Raw genomic sequence first — 21,294 nt, 5'->3', positions numbered from 1 at the left:
TTATTTCCCCAAACCTCCATTTCTTCAACTACAAAATGAGATGGACTAGATGAAGATTCCTTATAGTGGCACAGGTCCCTTTGGCAATCTGGTGAAAGCCTTTGGACTCTTTCTCAGAACAATATTTTAAAATTTGATTTAGAAAGGATTATGTTAGAGATTTATATTATATTTAAATGTGTATTATAAAAGATTATAAAGGAAGGCAGTTATATTGAAACACAGTTATTAAAATATATTTTAATCCTCTCACCCTAAGGTAAAGAACCTTTGGAACTAATGATCTCAAAGGTTTCTTCCAGTTCTGTATCCTAAGACAAAGTCATCACCCTGGAAGCCCCAGTGGTCAGTTGCCACCCTGAAACAAACAGTCTGTAGATATAAACCCAATCGAAAGGTAGATACAAGGTCTCCGCCTTGGGGGAATCCTTGGTCTGATGGGGAAAATCAGGTCCCTGGTTCTCGGGGAGCTCCTAATCTGTGGATAAGGAGGACAAACACTCTCCTCTGGGAGACCCCAGTTAGACATGGGTGAAAATATCTTTGACGACAGAGCTAAATAAGAGAACAGCCGAAAGGCTGATCCCAATACAAAATATTCAAGAAGACTTTATTGACTCCCTATCAAAGATGTTAAGGGAATTTAAAAAAACCCTAGCCTTCCATCTTAGAATCTATACTGCACATTGGTTCCAAAGCAGAAGAGCAGTAAGAGGGTAAGTAACTTGCCCTGGGAAGTGTCTGAGATCAGATTGGAACAACTCTCAATACACTCAGCCACCTAGCGGCCCTCAACAAAGATTTTTGAAGAACTCAGTACGACTACCAGAAGTTTCGAGCTGGGGATACTGTCAGCTTTTCCTTCTCTGTCCCCCTCGTCCCTTCCCTGACTCTCTGTCCCTTTCCCATCCATACCACATTGAGCTGCAGTTCCAGGGTCAGGACCCCTCCGCTGTCCAGCACAGGCAGGAGCTTCAAGGCAAACACAGCTGGACGACCTGGCGGGAGGGCCACACTGGGGCCGAAGAAGATGTAGAAGTGGACGGAGAAGGTATCGAGCTCGTTCCTCAGTGTTGGACGCACTGGCCAGCAATGGTCAGGGGGAGATATGCTCCCAGACCCCTCCTCAGGGGCTCCCAGGGGTGGTATCTCCTGGGGGGGCAGCTGAGTACCCAGAGACTGGGGCATGTTCATGGCGGCTCCAGGTACCAGGGCTCGAGACAGACCATGTTGGGGGCACTCTGGGGAGAAGCTTATAGCTCATTGACAATCCTTTCAGTATAACAATCCAAACCCCAAATTGCCCACCCCAGCCAAATCCCCAAAGGCCATTCAACAAAACCTCCCTCCAACCCCACCCAGGATAGCCTCTTTGGGGACCCGAGTTCCAAGTGCACTGAGCTATAGGGGAAATTTGTGGCTCAGGACAACTTCTATGACCTTCACATCATATCCTTAGAGTCCTGACCCAGTCTGAGATGAAGTGGAGGTAACATCACTATGAATAAGGCCAAAGAAAATGAGGGTGAGGGTGAGGTGAGATCTCAGCAGGAATCGGTTGTCCTTTAGTACAGAGGGGAAAGGGCAAGTATTCTGGGGTAGGGTCCAAAAAGAGGCCCGAGGGGGTTGTGGCTGACTTTATAGCTACTTTCATAGCTGTAATGCTATGGTTCTCGAAAAAACCTGGAGTTTTAAAGAAGGGTTCTCAGGTACAGGTTTCTCTGTAGCTACCTGGAAAGCTAAAATCGGGTGGTCCTAGGTCCAGGATGTCCCTATGAGGGGTCCTCAAAGGAAGTATAGATACCCAGGGGCCCCTTATGCTGACCTTGCAGCTGCACACACAGCTGGAATCGAAGGGTTCCAGGGAGACCCCTTGGTGTCTCCACACGTACATAGACCCAGTCCCCCCAAGGAGGCAAGGCCAGCTCTAGCCCACATGGTGCCAATTCCCCACAGGCCACAGAGGTTGAGTTGTGCAGAGGAGGTGCCTTGGGGCGCAGATGCATCATCAGGGGGCAACCAGAGCCTCCACGACTTCCAACACACTTCAGCTGGACAGAGACCTTGGAGGTGAAACTGGGGACAAAGACCCTAGGAAAGAAACAAGGACAAGGGATGACAAATTGGATGGTGGAGGTGGGCAACTCAAGGAAAGAAAGAGGAGGGATACCAAAAGCTATAGTAGTGAGGAGAGATGTCAGTGAAGTGAGATATGTGGGATGATGGAGTATACAGGAAGACTTGGATGGAGAAAGAAGTCAAAAAGATGTCAAAAGAAGGGAAAGTGGCCCATGACCAGTGGACAATATAAACAAAAGTCACTTCTCTTAGTGAGAGTTTTGGCTGTGTAAAAGACACTTAAAACTTTTTGCCATAAAATCCTGAAGAGCTGATTTTAAAAGGTAGTCGTACCCAAAGTGATCAAAATGGCCAGAGGGAACAGGGACCTGAGCCAGTAACAGAACCCAAGAAGGGAGGGCAGGTCAACCACTGTGTTCAGGACCAGTCAGCTATGCATTGCCAATGAAGCAAAGGGATGGAGTGGGCACTCTGTAACAGGAATTCAGCAAAAGGGTCTCAGGGGTGCCCAGAGCTTTCTTGAAGAGAAAAAAATGGAGAGAAACTTCTTACTGGCAAGAAACAAGGTGGTGTTTCTCTTCCCATTGGCAACAGAGTGGTGAAAAGGTAGCATCGACATGGAAGCTACAAAACCCAAGCTTCAGACCTATGAGAATCCACCAAGGGAGACATATCTGCTAATTCAAGATTAGTGCAGCTCACCGTAACAGTGCAGAAGCCTATCCTTAACTCATACCTCTGTGGTTTCATCTAGTTTGCCCTATTGTATTAGTGGGCAATGGAGCTGGTCATATACTATCTGGGACCATAGATATAGTCATGTTCTCAGACTCAGCACTGAAGGGTCTGAACATTGGGGTGATGTAGCGATCTCTTTGTTGTAGTTCAGTCATTTTTAGTCATTCCCAACTCTTTATAACCCCATTTGAGGTTTTCTTGGCAAAGATACTTGAGAGGTTTGCCATTTCTTTCTCCAGATCATTTTACACAGGATTAAGTGACTTGCTCAGGGTCATATAACTAGTGTCTGAGGCCAGATTTGAACTCAGGAAGATGTCTTCCTGACCCCAGGCCTGGCACTCTATCCACTATATCATCCAGCTTGTCCCTATAACTAGGGGGATGTGCCAAAGAGAACTAGCGACCGAGGCAGGAATTTATAAGGACTACTGCTTTTGCAAGAAGGCTTTGTGTAGAAACACAGCTCTTGGGGACTGCCTTTCAGACTTCATAATGTTCCTTGGCTTGGCACTGGAGAGTAAAGAGTCAAGGAGAGAGGGTCAAGGAAAGAGAGATCTCCCTGATCTCCCCCTGAAAGCTGGGCAGCCCAGAAGAGCTAAAGGGGCTAACCGTAGAGGGGAACAGCGCCCTAGGAAGAAGAGTATGTCAAAAGCATGCAGAATTGACTTCCAGTGATAGCAACTCCTCTTCCTAAATGGATTTGGTTTTGCTACCTGGAATCAGGAGGTTAGGATGGCAGGAGTTAGAGAGAAGAACAAAAAGGCCAGTTCTAGATGAGGGCTTGGGTTAGGATGAAGCAAGGGTGACAATTGGCTTGCTAGGTATCTGTTACAACCATGAGGCAACCTCGTTAATAATCTTGTTACACTCTACCTGCTCAGTAGGAATGCTGACTCAAGTGTAAATAAAGTTTCATGGCAGTATTTAAGAACAGGGAGAATCAGTTAGAGAAATGAGCCCATAAAGGCAAGGAAGGCTTTCTCTGTGTCTCTACTGATCTCCTCCCTGAAAAGGCAGCTAGTACCCCATCTGGTTGACAATAGGCATAGATAAAGAAAAAGAAATATGTTGGAGAAATACAACCCACCTTCAACTCACCTATTCCCCATCCCCTCCAACTCCCTTAGTCCTCCAAGAAGGAGTTAGGAAGCAATCCAAAAGACAAGAGGAGCAAAGAAAAGCAAACATATTGTAGAAACAACTGAAGGAGAGAAAAGGAGGAGACAATTTAGGTACTCCACCCCCTGAACAAAAGAATGATCTAGAAGTCCTTTTTGGTCCTTTCTCTTCTCTTTTTCCCCCCTTACCCTAGGCAGTGACATCACAAAATGGCACAGACACCAGGTAATGAAGGGGAGAGAGATGACTTTTGGTAGAGGTGAAATACCCCAAAACAGAAGCTGGTGGGAAGAATAAAGGGTTTAAAAAAAACTTGAGAGGGATTTTCCCTTTGCAGATCTTGGGATTTTGGGGTCAGGGACTTCCCATCTTTATACAAAGAAGTTATATGGCTGAGTAGCATACTTGTTCTTCCAAAGTAATGTACAGGTTAAACTAGCACACTAGACGTGTGTGTGTGTGTGTGTGTGTGTGTGTGTGTGTGTGTGTACACACCTTTGTTTTTTAAGAAAGTGATATGGCTTAATAAATGATGTGCTAGAGCCAGCTCTTGGAAATTCTCAAGTACTAATAGTTAAATTTTCAATGTGAGCATTTTCTCCCAGGTAATTGGCTACAAATACGAGCTTGATTTATTGTTTTGTTGATTGTCTAGACTTTAAAAACGGGATGGGAAAATGTAACAAACAAATTTAAAAATTAAAAAAGGAAAATGTTAGTAACGTAGATAAATTTAAAAGTGAGATATATATACATTTTGTTCTTTTGGGGGGAAATCAATTGTTAAACATTTCCCAGCATTCCATTGGATATAGAGGAAAGAGTACTAAACCGAGAGACAACAGAAGCTGGGTTTCAATCTTGCCTGGAACACATAGCAGCTATTCAGCCTAAGTCAGTTTCCTGATCTGTAAAACAGGGATAAAAAATACTTGTAGTTCCTACCTCAGAGCATACATGATCAATATAAAAATGTCAGCTCTATTAAGGATAAAACTGGGTGTGTTTGTTGGGAAAGGGTAGAAAGATTGAAAGAAAGATTTAAAAAGGAATGAGAGAAAGAAGATGGAAAGAGAGAGAAAGAGAAAGGAGGGATAGAAGGGAAAAGGGGGAAAGGGAGAATGAAAGAGAGTTTGAGAGGGAGAAGAGGAGAGAGAGGGAGACAAGGGACAGAGGAAAGGAGATAGTGGGGAAAAGAGAGAGGAAAGAGAGGGTGGAGGGTGGGGGTATAACTTGGCAAGAGTTTTTGGTAACAGTTCGGAAGGAGGTTTGAGACTGTCAGGAGGACTTGGTTGGCAGCTGGGAAGGTAATGGGAGGCCAGGGAACATCAGACTCACTTGTACAAGGCCGAATGGTTATGAGAAGAAAGAGTTTGCTCTGAGGGACGACCAGGAACGAGGACAGCAACATCAAGCAATCGACGGACAATCAACTGTGGCTGAAGGAGGTACTGGCACTCATCATGAAGACCCTGGGGTAGATAAAGGAAGCATATCATGGAGACCCTACACAGATTAGAGTAGGGACAAGGAGGTAGCATAATTTAGGGAAAGGGTCATTAAAATAGGAATCAGAAGACCTAGGTCTAGTCCTGATTCAGTCACCGACAAGTTGGTTGACCTGGGCAAAATCATTTCCCTACCGGACCTCAGTTTCTCCAACTGCAAAATAAAGGGGTTGGACTAGATGCTTCTATGATTATTTGTGGCTCTGACATTCTACAATGTTTATGAGGTACTAATACTCATCATGGAAACCTAAGGGAAAGAAATAGAAGAAATTCTGACATTAGTTATGGAGACATTCTTGTGGAAGAAGAGGAAAAGGGAAAATATGCTGAAATATATCATTAAAACCATGGGAGATAAAGGGGGGAACAGGTGGTGATAATGCATCTGAGGACCTCCCAGTGTTCCCAGAACCCAACCCATCCCATTCCAGTCAGAGGCAGAGTTCACATAGAGTCCTCTCATCTTTTGATTATGATCAACACACATTGAGCCAAGACCCCCTCAACTCCATCAGAGAGTATAAAACAGAGAAAGGGACAGATTCACTTCAGGGTCTCCCTCTCTGACTGCCTAATTTTCTAGTCTCTGAAACCAGCCTGCTCATATTTAGAGCTCTTCCTGCCCAAGCCAGGTTCTATGAATTCTGACAGTATGTCTCAAGCCCTCCTGACAGTATGTCTTCACCTTTTTATTCTAATTCTTGGTTCTGAGCTCTGTGGGTTGTTCTGATCCTGTTGCCTTTGATATCCAAGGGATCCGCTCTAGACCTTGGACAGAAGTACCATGAATTCATCTAGCCAACCATTCACTGTGGCACGCTGAACTGCTTGACCTTCCATGACGTTCCAACCCTACCCTTCATGTTTCTGTACAGGTAATGCTCTCTTTCCTCGCATCAGGCCTTTGTAATCTCTATAGTTCTTTAGGACACACTCTGAGTGTACCTCCTACAAAGGACCTTTCCTGATTTTTCCTCTCAGTTGGTGCCCCCCAAAAAATCATTTTGAATTTTATTAAGTATGTTCTACATGTGTATATATTATATTTATATGTGTTCTATATGTGTATATATTTGTATATGTTTTACATATTTGTAATATTATTTATCTGTATTTTTACGGCAGCTAGGTAGCACAGTGGATAGAGTGCTGGGCCTCAAGTCAGAAAGATTCGTCCTTCTAAGTTCAAATCTGGCCTCCCACACTTACTAACGGTGTGACCCTGGGCAAGTTACTTAACCGTGTTCCCCTCAGTTTCTCCTCTATAAAATGAGCTGGAGAAGGAAATGGCAAACCACTTGGTATCTCTATCAAGAAAATCCTAAATAGGGTCCAAAGAGTCATACATAACTAAAACAGCAGAACGACCATACATATGTTTGATGTTGACTTATCTATGCATATGTTGTTTCTTACAAGTACAGTTGTAGCAAGGTAAAAGTAGCAAGAGAATGATTGACCGGTCTGGAGACATAGAATCTTTCCTGAGCTGGTTGAGTCAGAGTTCCAAGGGGCAGTTTGCCCACTGACACTCTGGAGCTGGAAGGAGAAGGAGAAAGGTGTGTAGCTGAGACCTCCTGATAATCCATCCATCAAGCAACTGGCCTTTGAGGCTCAACTGGCTGTGGGTGAGAGGAAATCTGCAGTCTTCTGGTGGACAGTTAGTTACTGGAGAGCCGACCTCTACTTTGCTGAGACCATCCGGGAACACCACAACTTGGATTCCTGCATTGACTCTGTGTGTGAGAGATTCTGGGCTTGCTGGAGAATTTAGTCTTGATAGTCTTTAGTTAGATAGTTAGTCAGAGTAAGCTTAATTAGATAAGTAAATATAGTGGGTAAAAGTCAGATGCAAAAAACCCTTTCCCTGTTCCATTCCAAAAACTTCCATCCCTTACCTGTTAATAAATTCAATTATATTTATATGTGATTCTTCCCTTATGTATACCCTTCCTTTCCCCCTTTCCTAAAAATCATAATAACACAATGTAAGCCCCTTGAGGGGAGAAATGTTTTGTTTCTGTGTGCATTTCTAGATACTAGAAAATATCTGGCATAGAGAAGATATGTAATAAATATTTGTTGGAAAAACATTTTAATAAGCAAATGAAATAAATGTTTGCTGAATTAAATTAAGTAGACCCGTGTCCACACATATACCATGCATGCAAAGCAGACTCTCTATTGAGTCAGCCAATCATCAGTCTACTCTACATGAATTGAAACTTATGAGCATAAGGACCTGTCAGTCATACTACTAAACTGATACGGCCCTACAACCTGGGTGTCAGTTAGGGGGTATGTCCTGTGATTCCATCTGTTGCCAAGTCCTACTGTCACACTTCTGTCAACAGTTCAGATTCTACTGCGGGCAAGAACTAAAGCCAAAGAACAGCACTCCCCTATTAAAAAAAAAAAAAAAACTGGCTCCAGGTTTATCAATATGCCTGAGAAAGGGAAGGGAAAATTCCAACAAGGATGTCTTTGGGCAAGATTGGCAGCACAGGATAAAGCAGATGGAAGGTAAAGTAGAAGGAATATGAAAACGTCCTCAGATTCAGGGAGACAACACTGTCACACCAAAGACCTAAAATCACAGAATCTTAAAGTAGAAAGGGCCTCTAAATATCATCTAGTCCAACCACCCACTCCATGCAGGAATCCCTTCTATGTTATTCAAAGTAACTGAACACCTGGCATTGCTTTGAACACGTTCAAGGACAGAAAGCTTAATAACAAGTAAGCCTGTTCCATCAGAGGGCACGTTCTTTTATGAAACAAACTAAAAATCTGCCTATCTCCAGTGTCCAAGTGGCAATCTTTGTTCTTTCCTCTCAAGCTACTTAGGAAAAAAGTCCTCTTACCCATAATAGCCCTTTCCAATATTGAATGGAGATATAGTGTCATTTCACACACGCACACACACACACAGAGTGTTCTCTTGAACAGGCTATTCACCCCTAGTGCCCTCAAACACTCTTCTTAACACATGGTTTCTGCACACTTCGCCATCCTCTGCTAGATATGCTAGTCACTGTTTCATTTGAAGTATGGCACTCAAGAATGGACACAATACTCCAGATGTGTTCTAGAACTATAGGACTATTAATCACTTTTTCTGTAAAAGTTGGTTCTTTACTTTTCTAGACATTATACACTCAATTCAGCCTAAGATGGTATTCTCTTTTTAAAAAACTACGTCATGCTGTTGGCTCATATTGAGCTCATAGTCAACTAAAACCTTCAGGTTTCCCTTAGCTTATACAATATAATTTTAAACCAAAAATATATTTAAATTGTACTTATCATATTGTTTTGGATTCATTGTTGTAGTACTAAAGTACTTTCTAAATGACCATCAAAAATGAGAAGTTAGACACATTGGGACAGGAAGCATCTGACCAGTACATCTATCTTTGAGGAATGGAGACAACTCCTGAAAGATACCAAATATTCACTCTAGATACCTCAGCAACTTAGGCATCTTAATACTAGGAAATACCTAAAAAAAACACTAGATAAATGGGTACTGGTTTTCATGTAGTCCAATTCAATTTAATAAACATTTATTAAGGACCTATTATATATTATGTACTGTGCTATATGCTAAGTACACAAAAAAAAATGGTCCCTGCCCTCAATGAGCTTACATGTCAAATGGAGGTATACAACATGTATACAGATAAGTAAATATTAAGTAATGGGAGAAGAGAAAGAATACCAACAGTATGAGGAAGTGGTACCCAAAGGCTCTAATGACAGGAGGGCCTTCACAGAGGAAATGGTGCCCAAGTAGAACCTCAAAGGAAGATAAGGAAAAAAATTCTAAAGAAATAAATTATAAAATAAAAAATAAAATAAAATAAAAGTTTAAAAAAAAGGAATATAAGGATGCTGAGACGCCAAGATGAGGCAAGAAGTCATTCCAGGCATGGCAAATAACTTGCATGACTGCTCAAAAATAGAAGAAATATCAGGTTCAAAGACATCCATTTTGGCTAGAATGTATTTAAAATGAAAACACTGCTAGAAAAGTAGGTTGTAATCAAATTATGAAAACTCTTAAATATATCTTTAAAGAGTTTTTATTTTATCCTAGAGCTAGAGCTAATAGGATATCACCAAAAGTTTTTAGCAGAGTGCCAGTCACATCTATGCATTAGGAAGATTATTTTGGCAATTCCATGGGAAACGGTATAATTCTTTGTTGATCTACCACCTGGGAATTTAGAATGATACAGCCAATGTCCTATGTGTGGAAAGATCCTCCCAAACCAGATCTCCCTCTTCTAAAGGCAGCATAATTCTCCCTGGACTGAAACGTCTTTGACTATTTCTATGATTTCACTCTACATGTCTTCCTTTGCATTCTCTCCTACAACCTTCTCTTTCTTTCTATTCTCACTGCCAACTGTTCCAATTCAGTTTCTTATTACTTCAAATATGAGCTATTGAAACAATCTAATAACTTGCATTCCTGCCTTAATCCTCTCCCCTTTCTGCATAGCATAGCCAGATTAATGATTCCAAGACCCATTTTGCTTGCAGCATTCCATTACTCAAAAACCTTCAAAGATTCCCCATTGCCTGAAAAATTAAAGTCTGGTCTAACATTTAAACTTTCCAGTTGGTCCCAAATGATTTTTTCCACCCTATCTACCATTACTTGAACTCTATACTTATCAAAACGGTATTCCTCATTGTTTTCCAAACTCAACTCAAGAATTCCTTCTTCCACACCTTTGCTCCCCTTGCCTAGAGTGTCCTGCCAAACCATTTCTACCAGTTTAAGTCCCTATCCATCCCCCCCTTCAATGCCCAGCTTAATTAACACCTCCTCAATGAAGTCTTTCATGATCAGTCCATCCTGAATTAACCTGTCCCTCCTTTGAATACTTATACCACTTGGTCTGTAGGATTCATATGATGCCTATTACATCCCATTTAATGTTGTAATTGTTCACACATAGGTTATCAATTATCTTGCAAGTTCCTTGAGTCAAGGAATAACTTTATGTCAATATACCTTTATATCACCCCACATAGTATCTTATACTTAGTTACCCCAATATTTGCTGAATAAGTAAATAAAGTCTCTCTGAGGATACCTAGGAATCCTCTGCACTTTACTCTTTTCAGTTTTATCAATGGCCCTATTTGAACAAATTCTATAGGCTTTGATATGAGACCTAATCACTTTGAGTTGATTCAAAAATATATAATGAAAAACCTGATTTCTCACTCTGCAAAGGGTGAATGTTATATCAATTAAAACAGTGTCTCCTGGAACAACCTCCAGGAAGTGATGCAGAGTGAAAGGAGCAGAACCAGGAGAACATTGTACACAGAGACTGATACACTGTGGTCCAGTCAAATGTAATAGACTTCTCCATTAATGGCAATGAAACGTCCCTGAAAAATCTGCAGGGATCTAGGAGAAAAAACACTATCCTCAAGCAGAGGACAAACTGTGGGAGTAAAAACACTGAGAAAAAGCAACTGTTTGACTACAGGGGTTGAGGGGATATGACTGAGGAGAGACTCTAAATGAGCACCCTAATGCAAATACCAATAACAGCAAGGACACATGTGATACACAGTGGAATTGCGCGTTGGCTAGGGGAGGGGTGGTGGGAGGGGGGGGAGGAAAAGAAAATGATCTATGTTTCCAATGAATAATGTATGAAAATGACCAAATAAAATAATTTTAAAAAATAAAACGGTGTCTCCCCAATTCTCTCTCTCTTTTTCTCTTTCTATCTCCTCTCTCTCCCCCTCTCTTTTATCTCCCCCCTCTCTCTCCCCTCCTTCACACACACACACACACACACACACACACACACACACACACACACAGAGTATCTCCTAATACTGCATCTGTACGAAGAACATCTCCCTATTGAAAGAGAAAACTACCTCCAAAAGGAGATAGTTTAATGGAAAGGACCTAGAGGGATTAGAAATTTAAAAACCCAACTAGGAACCTCCTAGGACCAGTGAAGCACAAACCTTGCAATTATTATTTTAAAAAAAAGTTTATTGAGGGTAAGGAAATGATAAATTAGGTCCTAAAAATCTACACAGCTATAGCTCCTCCCACCAATCCATGCTTCCCCTTGCAGGGTTTGCTCTTCTGGTCTTCTCAAGCCCTTCTTATTCACTCCCTGATCTTATCCTAGACCCCAAAAAGCTATCTGACTACCTATATATTACAGATTGTCTTTAAAAGGCTGAGGATGCAAGACCACAGATGTACTGAGTCCTTACCCAAAGCCTGGGAGTCTGGGGTTGGCTTCCTAGGCAAACCCAAAATCCCAGGTGACAAAACCTTTGGGTTTGCCTTAACCAAGTTGTTTCTAACAGGTTGATCTCTGTACTTCAGGGGAAAGGCAGATCTCCTCCAAGGCAACTCCCCAACCCAGGAATTCCTAATCTTTCCACAAGATTAGTCTTTTCCCAGGGGGTGCCAGAGTAATGATCCTCCTTACCAGCTCAGAGGAAAGCCAGATCAGGAGAGACTGTTAAACCCAGTAAACTCCCAAGATCCTCTTCTCCTTCCAGAATCTTCTCCCAGGTTTTGTGTCTAAATTCTCCTCCTTTCCTCTTAAAGACAATCTGCATTTTTCTCTATCCCTTATCATTTATCTTTACACTATCCTGGCACTTGATTCAACCAGAGATACTACAGTTTAACTGGCCAGACTGTCTGGTAGTCCTGTAATTTCCAGAATATGAATAAGCATATAACATCTTATGATGTTTGCACTTAAATTCAATGACAAAGACTACTTGGTATGCCATACCTGCTGCTATCTTCTAAGAAACTAGATATATCAAGGAAGACTTTGATGAGGATGCTGCACCACAGCTGAGCCTCAAAGCAAAAGACAGAGATGAGAAGGGAAGACGTTCCAGACATGGAGGATGTAGAGAGGCAGGAGATAAAATGTTTAGTTTGAGATGGCCCATTTTGATTGAAACATAGAGTGCAAGAAAAGTAATGATGTTAAATAATGCTGGGAATATAGGTTATAGTCACTTTAGGAGGGGCTTAAATGCCTGAATAAGGAGTTTGTATTTTATTTAGAGGCAAAAGGGAACCACTAAATATTTTTAGCGGGAGAGTAGGATGATCAGGACTGTATCTTAGAAAAACTATTATGGCAGAAAGGATTGGAGAGAAGAAAATGGTGAATACAGAACGGTTGTCACTATAATTCAGGTGAGAAACTATAAGGACCTGAAATGGTATGATAGTCACGTAAGCAGAGAAAATGGGAGGGAGGCAAGAGATACAGAACCAGTACTTGACAGTTGATTGAATATGGGGTAAAGAAAAAGTGGAGAGTCAAAAATTAACTACCAGGTTAAAAATCCAACTACTTGGAAGGATAGTTGTATCCTTAGCAAAACAAAGATAAGTTTGGAGGAAGAAATGGGCTTAGATGGAAAGACAGCAAGTTGTATTTTGGACATGTTGAGTTTGACACATTGATCAATAAGGCAAAGAGATCCAGCAAGCATCTAACAATATGGGACTAGAGTTTAGAGAGAGATTAGGTCTGGATACCTATCTGGAACTCAACTTCATAGAAATAATCATTGGTCCTAGGAAAAAAAAATTCCACCAGGAAATGTGTTTGGATTTGCAGAGCTTGACTTGCTTATACTTTATATTTCTCTTAGTTACAAAAAAGGTTGGGGCGACAAAGCATATGGGGGAAATGATTATAGTGTTCAAAGGACATTAATAAAACTAGAAAGAAAAAAAATTGACTTCTCTATTCTATTCTTTTTAAATAAGGTATCTACATTCAGGGCCAAATTTGAATTATCAATTCCATCTGATTAAGTCACTTTGCCTTATGTGTATCTTTTTAAATTTTACTTTTATTATCACACAAAGCACATTTCCATGTTGGTCATTGTTGTAAGAGCAAAGTCCTCCATAGTCAAACCCCCCCAAATAAAGCCATAATGCCCCGATGTGAAGGACGACTGCAGCAGTTCTTTCTCTGCAGGTGGAGAGCATTCCCTGCCATTTCAGGATATCCCAGATCAGTGCGTTGCTGAGAGCAGACAGGTTTTCACAGACAATCATCATACAATATTGCTCAAAAGTATCTTAACAGCCACCCTTCTGGTTACAGGTACTTTGAATGTTCGTATAAACACGTCTGACGCTTTTGCTGGTGCTTCCTTACGCTTCTCCATACTACCCGCTATGAATTACTGGTCCTCTTTTGCTCTGTTCTTCCTCTTGCTGTACAATGGAGATTCGGGCTACAAAGGTGTCCTGGAATATTGTCTGGAGAGTGACTCGAAGAGGACTTAAAAAGCCAAATCGAGTCCCATCCCACCACTAGGTGGCATGATGGACTGATCAGGCATAACTCCTGATGCTCAGGGATTGACGGCGGCTCTTCTCAAGGCAAGAGAATTAAAAAGAACAGCACAACTGACAGAGATGAAAAGAAGGCACGGTTTGGGGTCCAAACCAGAAGTATCCTGGAGGAGAACGCTAAAACTCAGAGGCCATCAGGAGAGAGACATCAACAGTGAGTCGGGAAACAGACCAAGAGGACTCTTCCCTCTCCTCAAGCCAGGTGCCACAGTGGATAGAGGGCTATGCCTGACCTCAGGAAGATCTGAGTTCAAATCTAGCCTCACACACTTACTAGCCATGTGATCCTGTCTACCTTAGTTCCCTCAAACTGTAAAATGGGTATAATAATAGCACCTACTTCCAAGGGTTGATATCTATTTTAATCCCTACAGAAATGAAAGCATCTAATAGCATCACTGCCTCCTTGAAAAACTTTCATGAGTTTTTGTTAAGCCTCATGGCTTACCAAATAAAAATGCCTCTTCTTTCGATTGGCACTCAAGGTGCTCCACCATCTAGCTGTGAGTTACCTGCCCCACCTTATTTTACAGCACCCCTGCACACCCTCTACACTCCAAACCAATTACACTACTCCCTCTTTCACTTCAGCCTCCTCTCACTGTGGAGCAATTACATATGGTATCCCTCTTGCCAAGAACAACTCTCCCCATATCTACCAGGTTACCTTTTGAAGTCCTTTTTCTTCAAGGCCCACCTTCCTCTGTAAAGCCAAACTCCCCAGATCCTCCCTGTTAGAAATGATGCCTTCCTCCTTGGATTTTTCAGTCAGTCAGACACCTCTCCTATGCCATCAATCATATGGGAGGGGTGGCTTAGAGTTATTTGTGTACATGTTACCCTGCTAGGTTATAAATCCGTTGAAGAAAGAGATGGAAATCCTCTATCATTGTTATTTGGTGCATTGTGCATAATAAATGAAGGAATCAACAAAAGATCTGGGGTCTCATCAACTATGCAGCTCCCTTCAACAACATAAGACACCCTAACACCTGTCCATGACTTGGGGCTGTCTTAGAGAATTTCCTGAATTTTCCTCACAAAGAAAAAAAATGACCTGACCAAGGTGGCACAGCTATTAGCCGCCAAAAACTTTACGAGACCAATTCTTCCTGACTCAAAAGTCTCCATCTCCATCCACTATGCTACATTGCCTCTAATTTGTACATAGTAGATATTTCATAAATGTTTATTGGATTGGATTGCACTGAATAAATCAAATTTTAAAATGATGAATCAAAAAAAATCATAATGTTAGAAAGCTAGTTTAGGTACTAGAACATGGTATGATGATGGAAAAGAGTTTATCATATAAGTTGTATAATATAATAGATCATTAAAATGGCATATTATAATGGTATAACATAAATTTAGCATAATCTTTTTAAGGGTCATGACTCTTCTTTCTCCTTAAACATAATCAGCTTATCAGGATTCAGTCTTTATCTTCCCTCCTGTTCCTAGAAAGCCCTGGGTTTGTCATGGGTACCAGTGATGAATTCTCTTCTACCTACTAGTGATGTTACCTTAGACAAGGACCTCTACCTTCTCTCAGCCTCACCTGCCTCACCTATATAATGGGGATCATTTTTGTCCTACCTATGTTTTTGTGAGGACTAAATGTGATTGTATAGGTGAAGAGCTTTAAAGCCATAAATAAAACATTTCACATTACTACTTTTATTACTTAGCTTACCATTTTAGTTAATAACAATAAATATAATTAATAATAACTTTAGTAAAAATAATTTACCTTACCAGTGCAAGGATATGCAAATTCCCATAGGTCACCAAGTTTAGTTTTCTCCATCACAGACCTGATAGGCGAGGAAGCACTGGGAACTCTCAATTGCATTGACTTAGACTTAAGTTCCCTACCAACGTTCAGCCACAATTGTCTCCTCTGGGTTGGATTTCTGATCTGCTTCTTCCAGAATCCAACCACTAGAATGGGGGTGGGGGGACTAGAGTTGGACCTAGGGTAATTGGGCTAGGATTGGTTCTCCACCACAGCACTCAACCAAGAAGAGCATGGAGAAAGGGCTTGACTCACCTTGACAGAGATGCGTCCATGGGCTTGGGGAAGGTGAGCAGCCAGGAACCAATCCCCAGGCAAGGGGCTGCTGACATTGAAGATTCCTGAGGTTCGGTTGGGCAACGTCCAGCTGAGAGTCAATGAGAAGACCCCTGGCACCACTGTGTCTGGCGGGAAGTGTGTATTCAAAGGGTTTATTACAGGGGGTGCTCCTGAGCGGAAATACCTGGGAGAGACATGAAAAGGTAAACCAGGGACAGAAAATAAGATAGGAGAAGGCAGAAAATGGAAGAACAAACAGGGATTAGAGTGAGAAAAAAAGAGAAAGATTACATCCAAATCATAAAGAAAACAAGCTGGAACTGTCCACTGCATACCCAACTATCGCCACCGGCAGACTTCTCATGGACCACACTCCCCCAAGCAGTCAAGGATTGGGAAGATGGAGAGAAGTCAGGATGTCTGGGGTTAGGATAAGGCTGTCTGTCCACTGTCGGGGCATAAGGTCAAAGGATCAAGCTATCAGGACTCCAGAGTTAAGATGTTCTGTGAAAAGTCAAGGATGAGGGAATTTGACATACAGCCTACCCTTGTTGGGTTATTATATGCTTTTAAACATTTAAAACGCCTCGTATTCTTTGAGTATAATTAAGGAACCTCAGGCAGGCCCTCCCCTGGGGATCTCTGAGCAATGAGTCATCAAAGTGATGCTAGGAAAAGTGAGTGGGGCTGGAAACCTGAGTCAGGAGGGATCATTCATTCAGTTCAGTTCAGTCATCTCAGCTCTGCAAATGAGCTGGAAGCTGGCAGCACTCTGCAGACAGGAAGCAGGAACCCCGTGGGTGGTCTAGAGGGGGTGTACAAGCTTTCAAACAAGAGGAGACAGTCTGCTTCTGACTGCCGAGGAAATGCAGTGACGAAGATACCAGGTACCTGCAATGCCCATAGCCAAGGTGGCATGGCCACCAGACAAACCAAGCCAGTCTAAATCATCCATTTAGAGCTGGAAGCACCTCAGAAGCCATCTGATTCAAATTCTTTATTTTACAAATAGGGAAACTGAGGCCCGAGGCAGACAAGTGATTCACTCAAAGATAGTGTCAGAGGAGGGATGCTGGTCAAGCTTCACTGAAGGGCAGGACCAGCTCTAACAATCGGCTGGTGAACAGGCTTTGGCCAAATCAAATAGGACAGGGAGAAAGGGACCCAAACAAGAGTGAGACTCCTGGGAACCCAAAGCCATAATGATTTTCCTCAATAGAATGAGCCAGGAACTACATTTTTGTCTTCATATATCTAGACCCTGGTACATTGTGTGTCACATTTTATGTATTTAATAGATGCAGGTTGACAAAGAAGATATCTGCAGGGTCAGTGTAGGACAGGTTAAAGCCCAGGACAAGACTCTCTGGAGCCGAGTAAAGAGACGAGGGCAAAACCCACAGAAACCAAGGGCTGCTGCTAATCAGAAGGACAGTAACCCAGGCAGGGAGGGAATGGTTTTTAAGACTAGGAAGTATGTTCTTGGAGGGACTGAGGGCCCCACTTGATCTGGATGTGCTGCCAACCCAAATCTATCTCAGGCTAGCAGGAGAGTCTCTTTATTTAGTTTCCAGACCAATTCAGAAACAAATACTCAGTAAAGCTTTTCCTTGGCTAGACCTCCACCTTTGAGGCTAAGAGTGGTACAAGGTCATCCAAGGGATCCTTATCCCCCCATGTAGGGAAATACAAGTGACTCACAGGTAACTCTTTGTACTTTAGATTGCCTTATTTTTCTTGACAAAAATCACCTTTTAAAATATGTGAATTGAAAGCAACCAAGTGGCTTGGTGGTTTGAGAGCCAGGCCTAGAGATAGGAAAAATTGGGTTCAAATTTGATTTCAGAGAATTCCTAGTCACATGACCCTAGGCAAGTCACTTATCCCCATTTACTTAGCCTTTGCGACTCTTCTGTCTTAAATTTTTCTTTTTAAAAATCCTTACTGTAACCATGGGAAAATATTATTAATTAATTAATTAAATTTTTTTTAAACCATCTTCTGTCTTAGAATCAATACTGTATATTGGTTCCAAGCAGAAGAGTGTTAAGGGCTAGGCAATGGGGATTAAATGACTTGCCCAAAGTCACACAGCTGGGAAGTGTCTGAGGCCAGATTTGATCTGACTCTCAATCCACTGAGCCACCTAGCTGCCCTTCTATCTTAAAAAGTGCCATTAAGACAGAAAGTAAAGGTTTAAAAAAAAAAAAAGATTGAACTAGAAAACCTCTAACGTCATTTCCAGTCCTAAATCTACTTGTAGCTATCACTATGTTAGCCCTGGAGAATGAAGAGCTGAGAGAATTGGGGACAAAGAAGGATGATAGTATTGGGGGTAGCTATAGATGCCAGAACAATTTAATTTAAGGAAAGATTTCCTAGCCTTAAAAGTTGTCCAAAAGAAAGACCTTGGAAGGTTTGGATACCTTGCTTTGGAAGAAGTGGATACTTCATTCCAAGATGACTCCAAGAGAAAGGATGAACACTGGTGGGGGCATCTTAGAGGAGATTCTTTATCAGATACAAGGGGAGCTAATGACCTCTCCTGTACCTTTCAAATCTTGCAAGTTCCTAACAGCTTGCAGAAAAGTCTTTATAGATACCAATTTCTCTAAGTATATGTACTAGATCATGGAGAAATGATGGTGGAGAGATCTGGTTACAGCCAAAGTAGACTTGCAAGTTGATCTATAAGACACCAAAAGACTTCAGAAGAAATCCCATCCACCCCATTTCACTCCTAGGGCTGGTGCAATAAGAATAAGAATACATGTGTTGGATTGATGTCAAGATGACAGGGGATTCAAAGCAAGATGATGGGGTATTCAAAACAAGTAAAACTGGTCAAGGAAGGGACCCATATGAGTTATTTGATGGGGAAAGTCAGACAGGAAATGCTGGTGTGTGCTAGTGATGACAGTTCAGTAATATGGCCTGAGGAGAAAGGGACAGAATATAGATCTGATGAAAGATTGTAATTAATCCAAGATTGACATAGATCAAAGCCTAGAAAAGGGGAATGAGAAAATCTTGGTTAAGAAGGTAGGAACCAGCTAGGTGGTTCAGTGGATTGAGAGCCAGAATCAGAGATGGGAGGTCCTGGGTTCAAATCTGACTTCAAACTTCCTAGCTGTGTGACCCTAGGCAAGTCACTTATTCCCCACTGTCCAGCCTTTACCATTCTTCTGCCTTAGAACCAATATATAGCATTGATTCTAAAATGGAAGGTAAGGGTTGTTGTTGTTGTTGTTGTTGTTGTTGTTGTTGTTGTTGTTGTTGTTGTTGTTGTTGTTGTTGTTGTTGTTAAACCCTTACCTTCCGTCTTGGAGTCAATATTGGCTCCAAGGCAGAAGAGTAGTAAGGGCTGGGCAATGGGGGTTAAGTGACTTGCCCAGGGTCACACAGCTGGGAAGTGTCTGAGGTCAGATTTAAATCTAGGACCTCCCATCTCTAGGTCTGACTCTCAATCCACTGAGCCACCCAGCTGCCCCCAAGGGTTGTTTTTTAAAGAGGGTAATGTAAATGAGAAAATTATCTAAGCAGATGATCATGCACTGGTCCAACCGGTCTTGGAAGATGACCTTTAAAAACCTCTTCAAGACCACTGGCACATTGCATAATCTGAATGACATCACAATGTGTTCATATAGCTCAGACAGATTATGGAGTCTGATCTTCAGGTTTTCCCTGTTAGACCAAATTGTATACTTCCACCTCCCCCACCATAATCCAGTTTGGTTAGTAGAAATCATCCCTTTCCAGAGTGAATGCATAGGAATGATAGAAAAGGTAGAAGGCACAGATGCTGATCTAGTTGAGAGCCCTGACATCATTTGACTCCCAATTCCCCACTCTTTTTTCAAGAAGACTATGAGTTCTGGGAGAGGAAGTACATGGAGAGATGAATCCTTGCTCAATGGGATTGACTTGCATTAATTCTGAAACTGGTCTGTTTCAGAAAAAGAATAATTTTTTCCTATCAGGACTTGAGTGCCAAGCATGGGTTCCATGGCATAGGAGAAAAAAGACTCCACTTCAATGAGGTTCAACAAGTCCTCAAATTCACAGTAAGCTACAAATAATAGCACTTAAAGATTTATTAAGCATTTTATACATACATTCTCTCATTTTACCACCAAAACAACCTTGTGATGTAGCTAAGCAGGTATTATCAGCTCCGTTTTATATATGAGGAAGCTCAGGCACAGAGAAATAAAAATGACCAATAAGTGTCAGGAGCAGAATTTGAACACGAGTTTCTCCTGGCTCCAGGCCCACCATTTTTTTCTATTATACCAAATTGAATGCCTAAACCACATGGGCTGATTCTCTCATATAGAGTAAAGCTGTTTCTAGCCCTGCAGTGTATCAGACAATACACAGAAGTGAACATTAGCTCATTTATACTGGGTAATGGCCAGGTCATATTGTCTTTTGCCAACAAACTTACCAGGAAGGGTAGATTAGGTTATATCAGGGTAATCTGCCTTTTTAGTGTTTTTCATTGTACGTGCACAGAACCTGGTTCTCGAGAATCATTAGGTCAGAAGTCAAGGAGATGGTCCGAAAGGGACCACAGAACTGATCTTAGATAATAAGATGGAATGCTCACATGTTTCTTGAGATCTTGGTCAACAGAGTTCTCCAAAACCCCAAAGGAAAAAATGGGGTGGAGAGAGAAAGAATCAGAGATCCAGTTTAGGTATTGTCTAAGGTCATTTTTATGAGAAGTTTGTAATTTATTGAGTAATGTCTAAGCATAAGACCCTGTTCCTAGAGTTAGGGCATAAAGGAAAGGACCCCAGAGGATAAAGTATGAGGGTCTTTGTTCCACTACCATTGGGGCCTTAGGGAAGGGTGGCTGATACTCCACAACACAAAGTGGAATCATATCATCTCTTGATGGTGACGGAATACTTAGTTCATTTACTCATGATGGAGACACACCAATTTAACATCAAAGAAATGCTTGTCTTTTTCATCTTGTGAAAACTAAGGCTGGATTCTTAATTCTTCTGCATTTGCTTGGGAATCTTAAGATATGGCAACTGGGGGCTGATAAGGGTGTTGTTCTTCAGTGGAGGGCTCCAAGTTGAAAGTCCAACCAGACAGAGAGGCAGAATTTTGGCCAGTTCCCCCCAAACATATTCATCCCAAATTGACTCACTACTGCCTTCCTGGAACTGGTCCTCATGGCACTAGTCCAAGTGCTGAGCCACAGGTTTTAAGATACTTATATAGCCTCTGATTATATTCTAATGAGGCATAGTGGACAGAGGGTCCAACTTGAGTCATCAAATCCTATCTCTAACAAAATTTAAATAAAGCAAATTATACAACCTCATTTTTCTCATCCATGAAAT

General features: G+C 41.7%; 1 protein-coding gene across 2 annotated transcripts in view; it reads right to left on the bottom strand.

Moving 5' to 3' along the window:
• The window catches only part of TMEM8B (transmembrane protein 8B), a 72,712-nt gene that overhangs the window by 25,330 nt on the left and 26,088 nt on the right, over window positions 1–21,294 (bottom strand). For both annotated transcript variants that reach the window (XM_056806079.1, XM_007498791.3), the window contains 4 exons: window positions 15,908–16,115; window positions 5,278–5,411; window positions 1,826–2,091; window positions 916–1,241 (listed from right to left, as the gene is read on the bottom strand). In XM_056806079.1, coding sequence (XP_056662057.1) covers window positions 916–1,241; window positions 1,826–2,091; window positions 5,278–5,411; window positions 15,908–16,115 — 934 coding nt within the window. The remainder of the gene's footprint in view (window positions 1–915; window positions 1,242–1,825; window positions 2,092–5,277; window positions 5,412–15,907; window positions 16,116–21,294) is intronic.

The sequence above is a fragment of the Monodelphis domestica genome, chromosome 7 (assembly GCF_027887165.1).
Source record: "Monodelphis domestica isolate mMonDom1 chromosome 7, mMonDom1.pri, whole genome shotgun sequence".
NCBI lineage: Eukaryota > Metazoa > Chordata > Mammalia > Didelphimorphia > Didelphidae > Monodelphis > Monodelphis domestica.
This window is presented reverse-complemented; position numbering and strand designations above follow the sequence as displayed.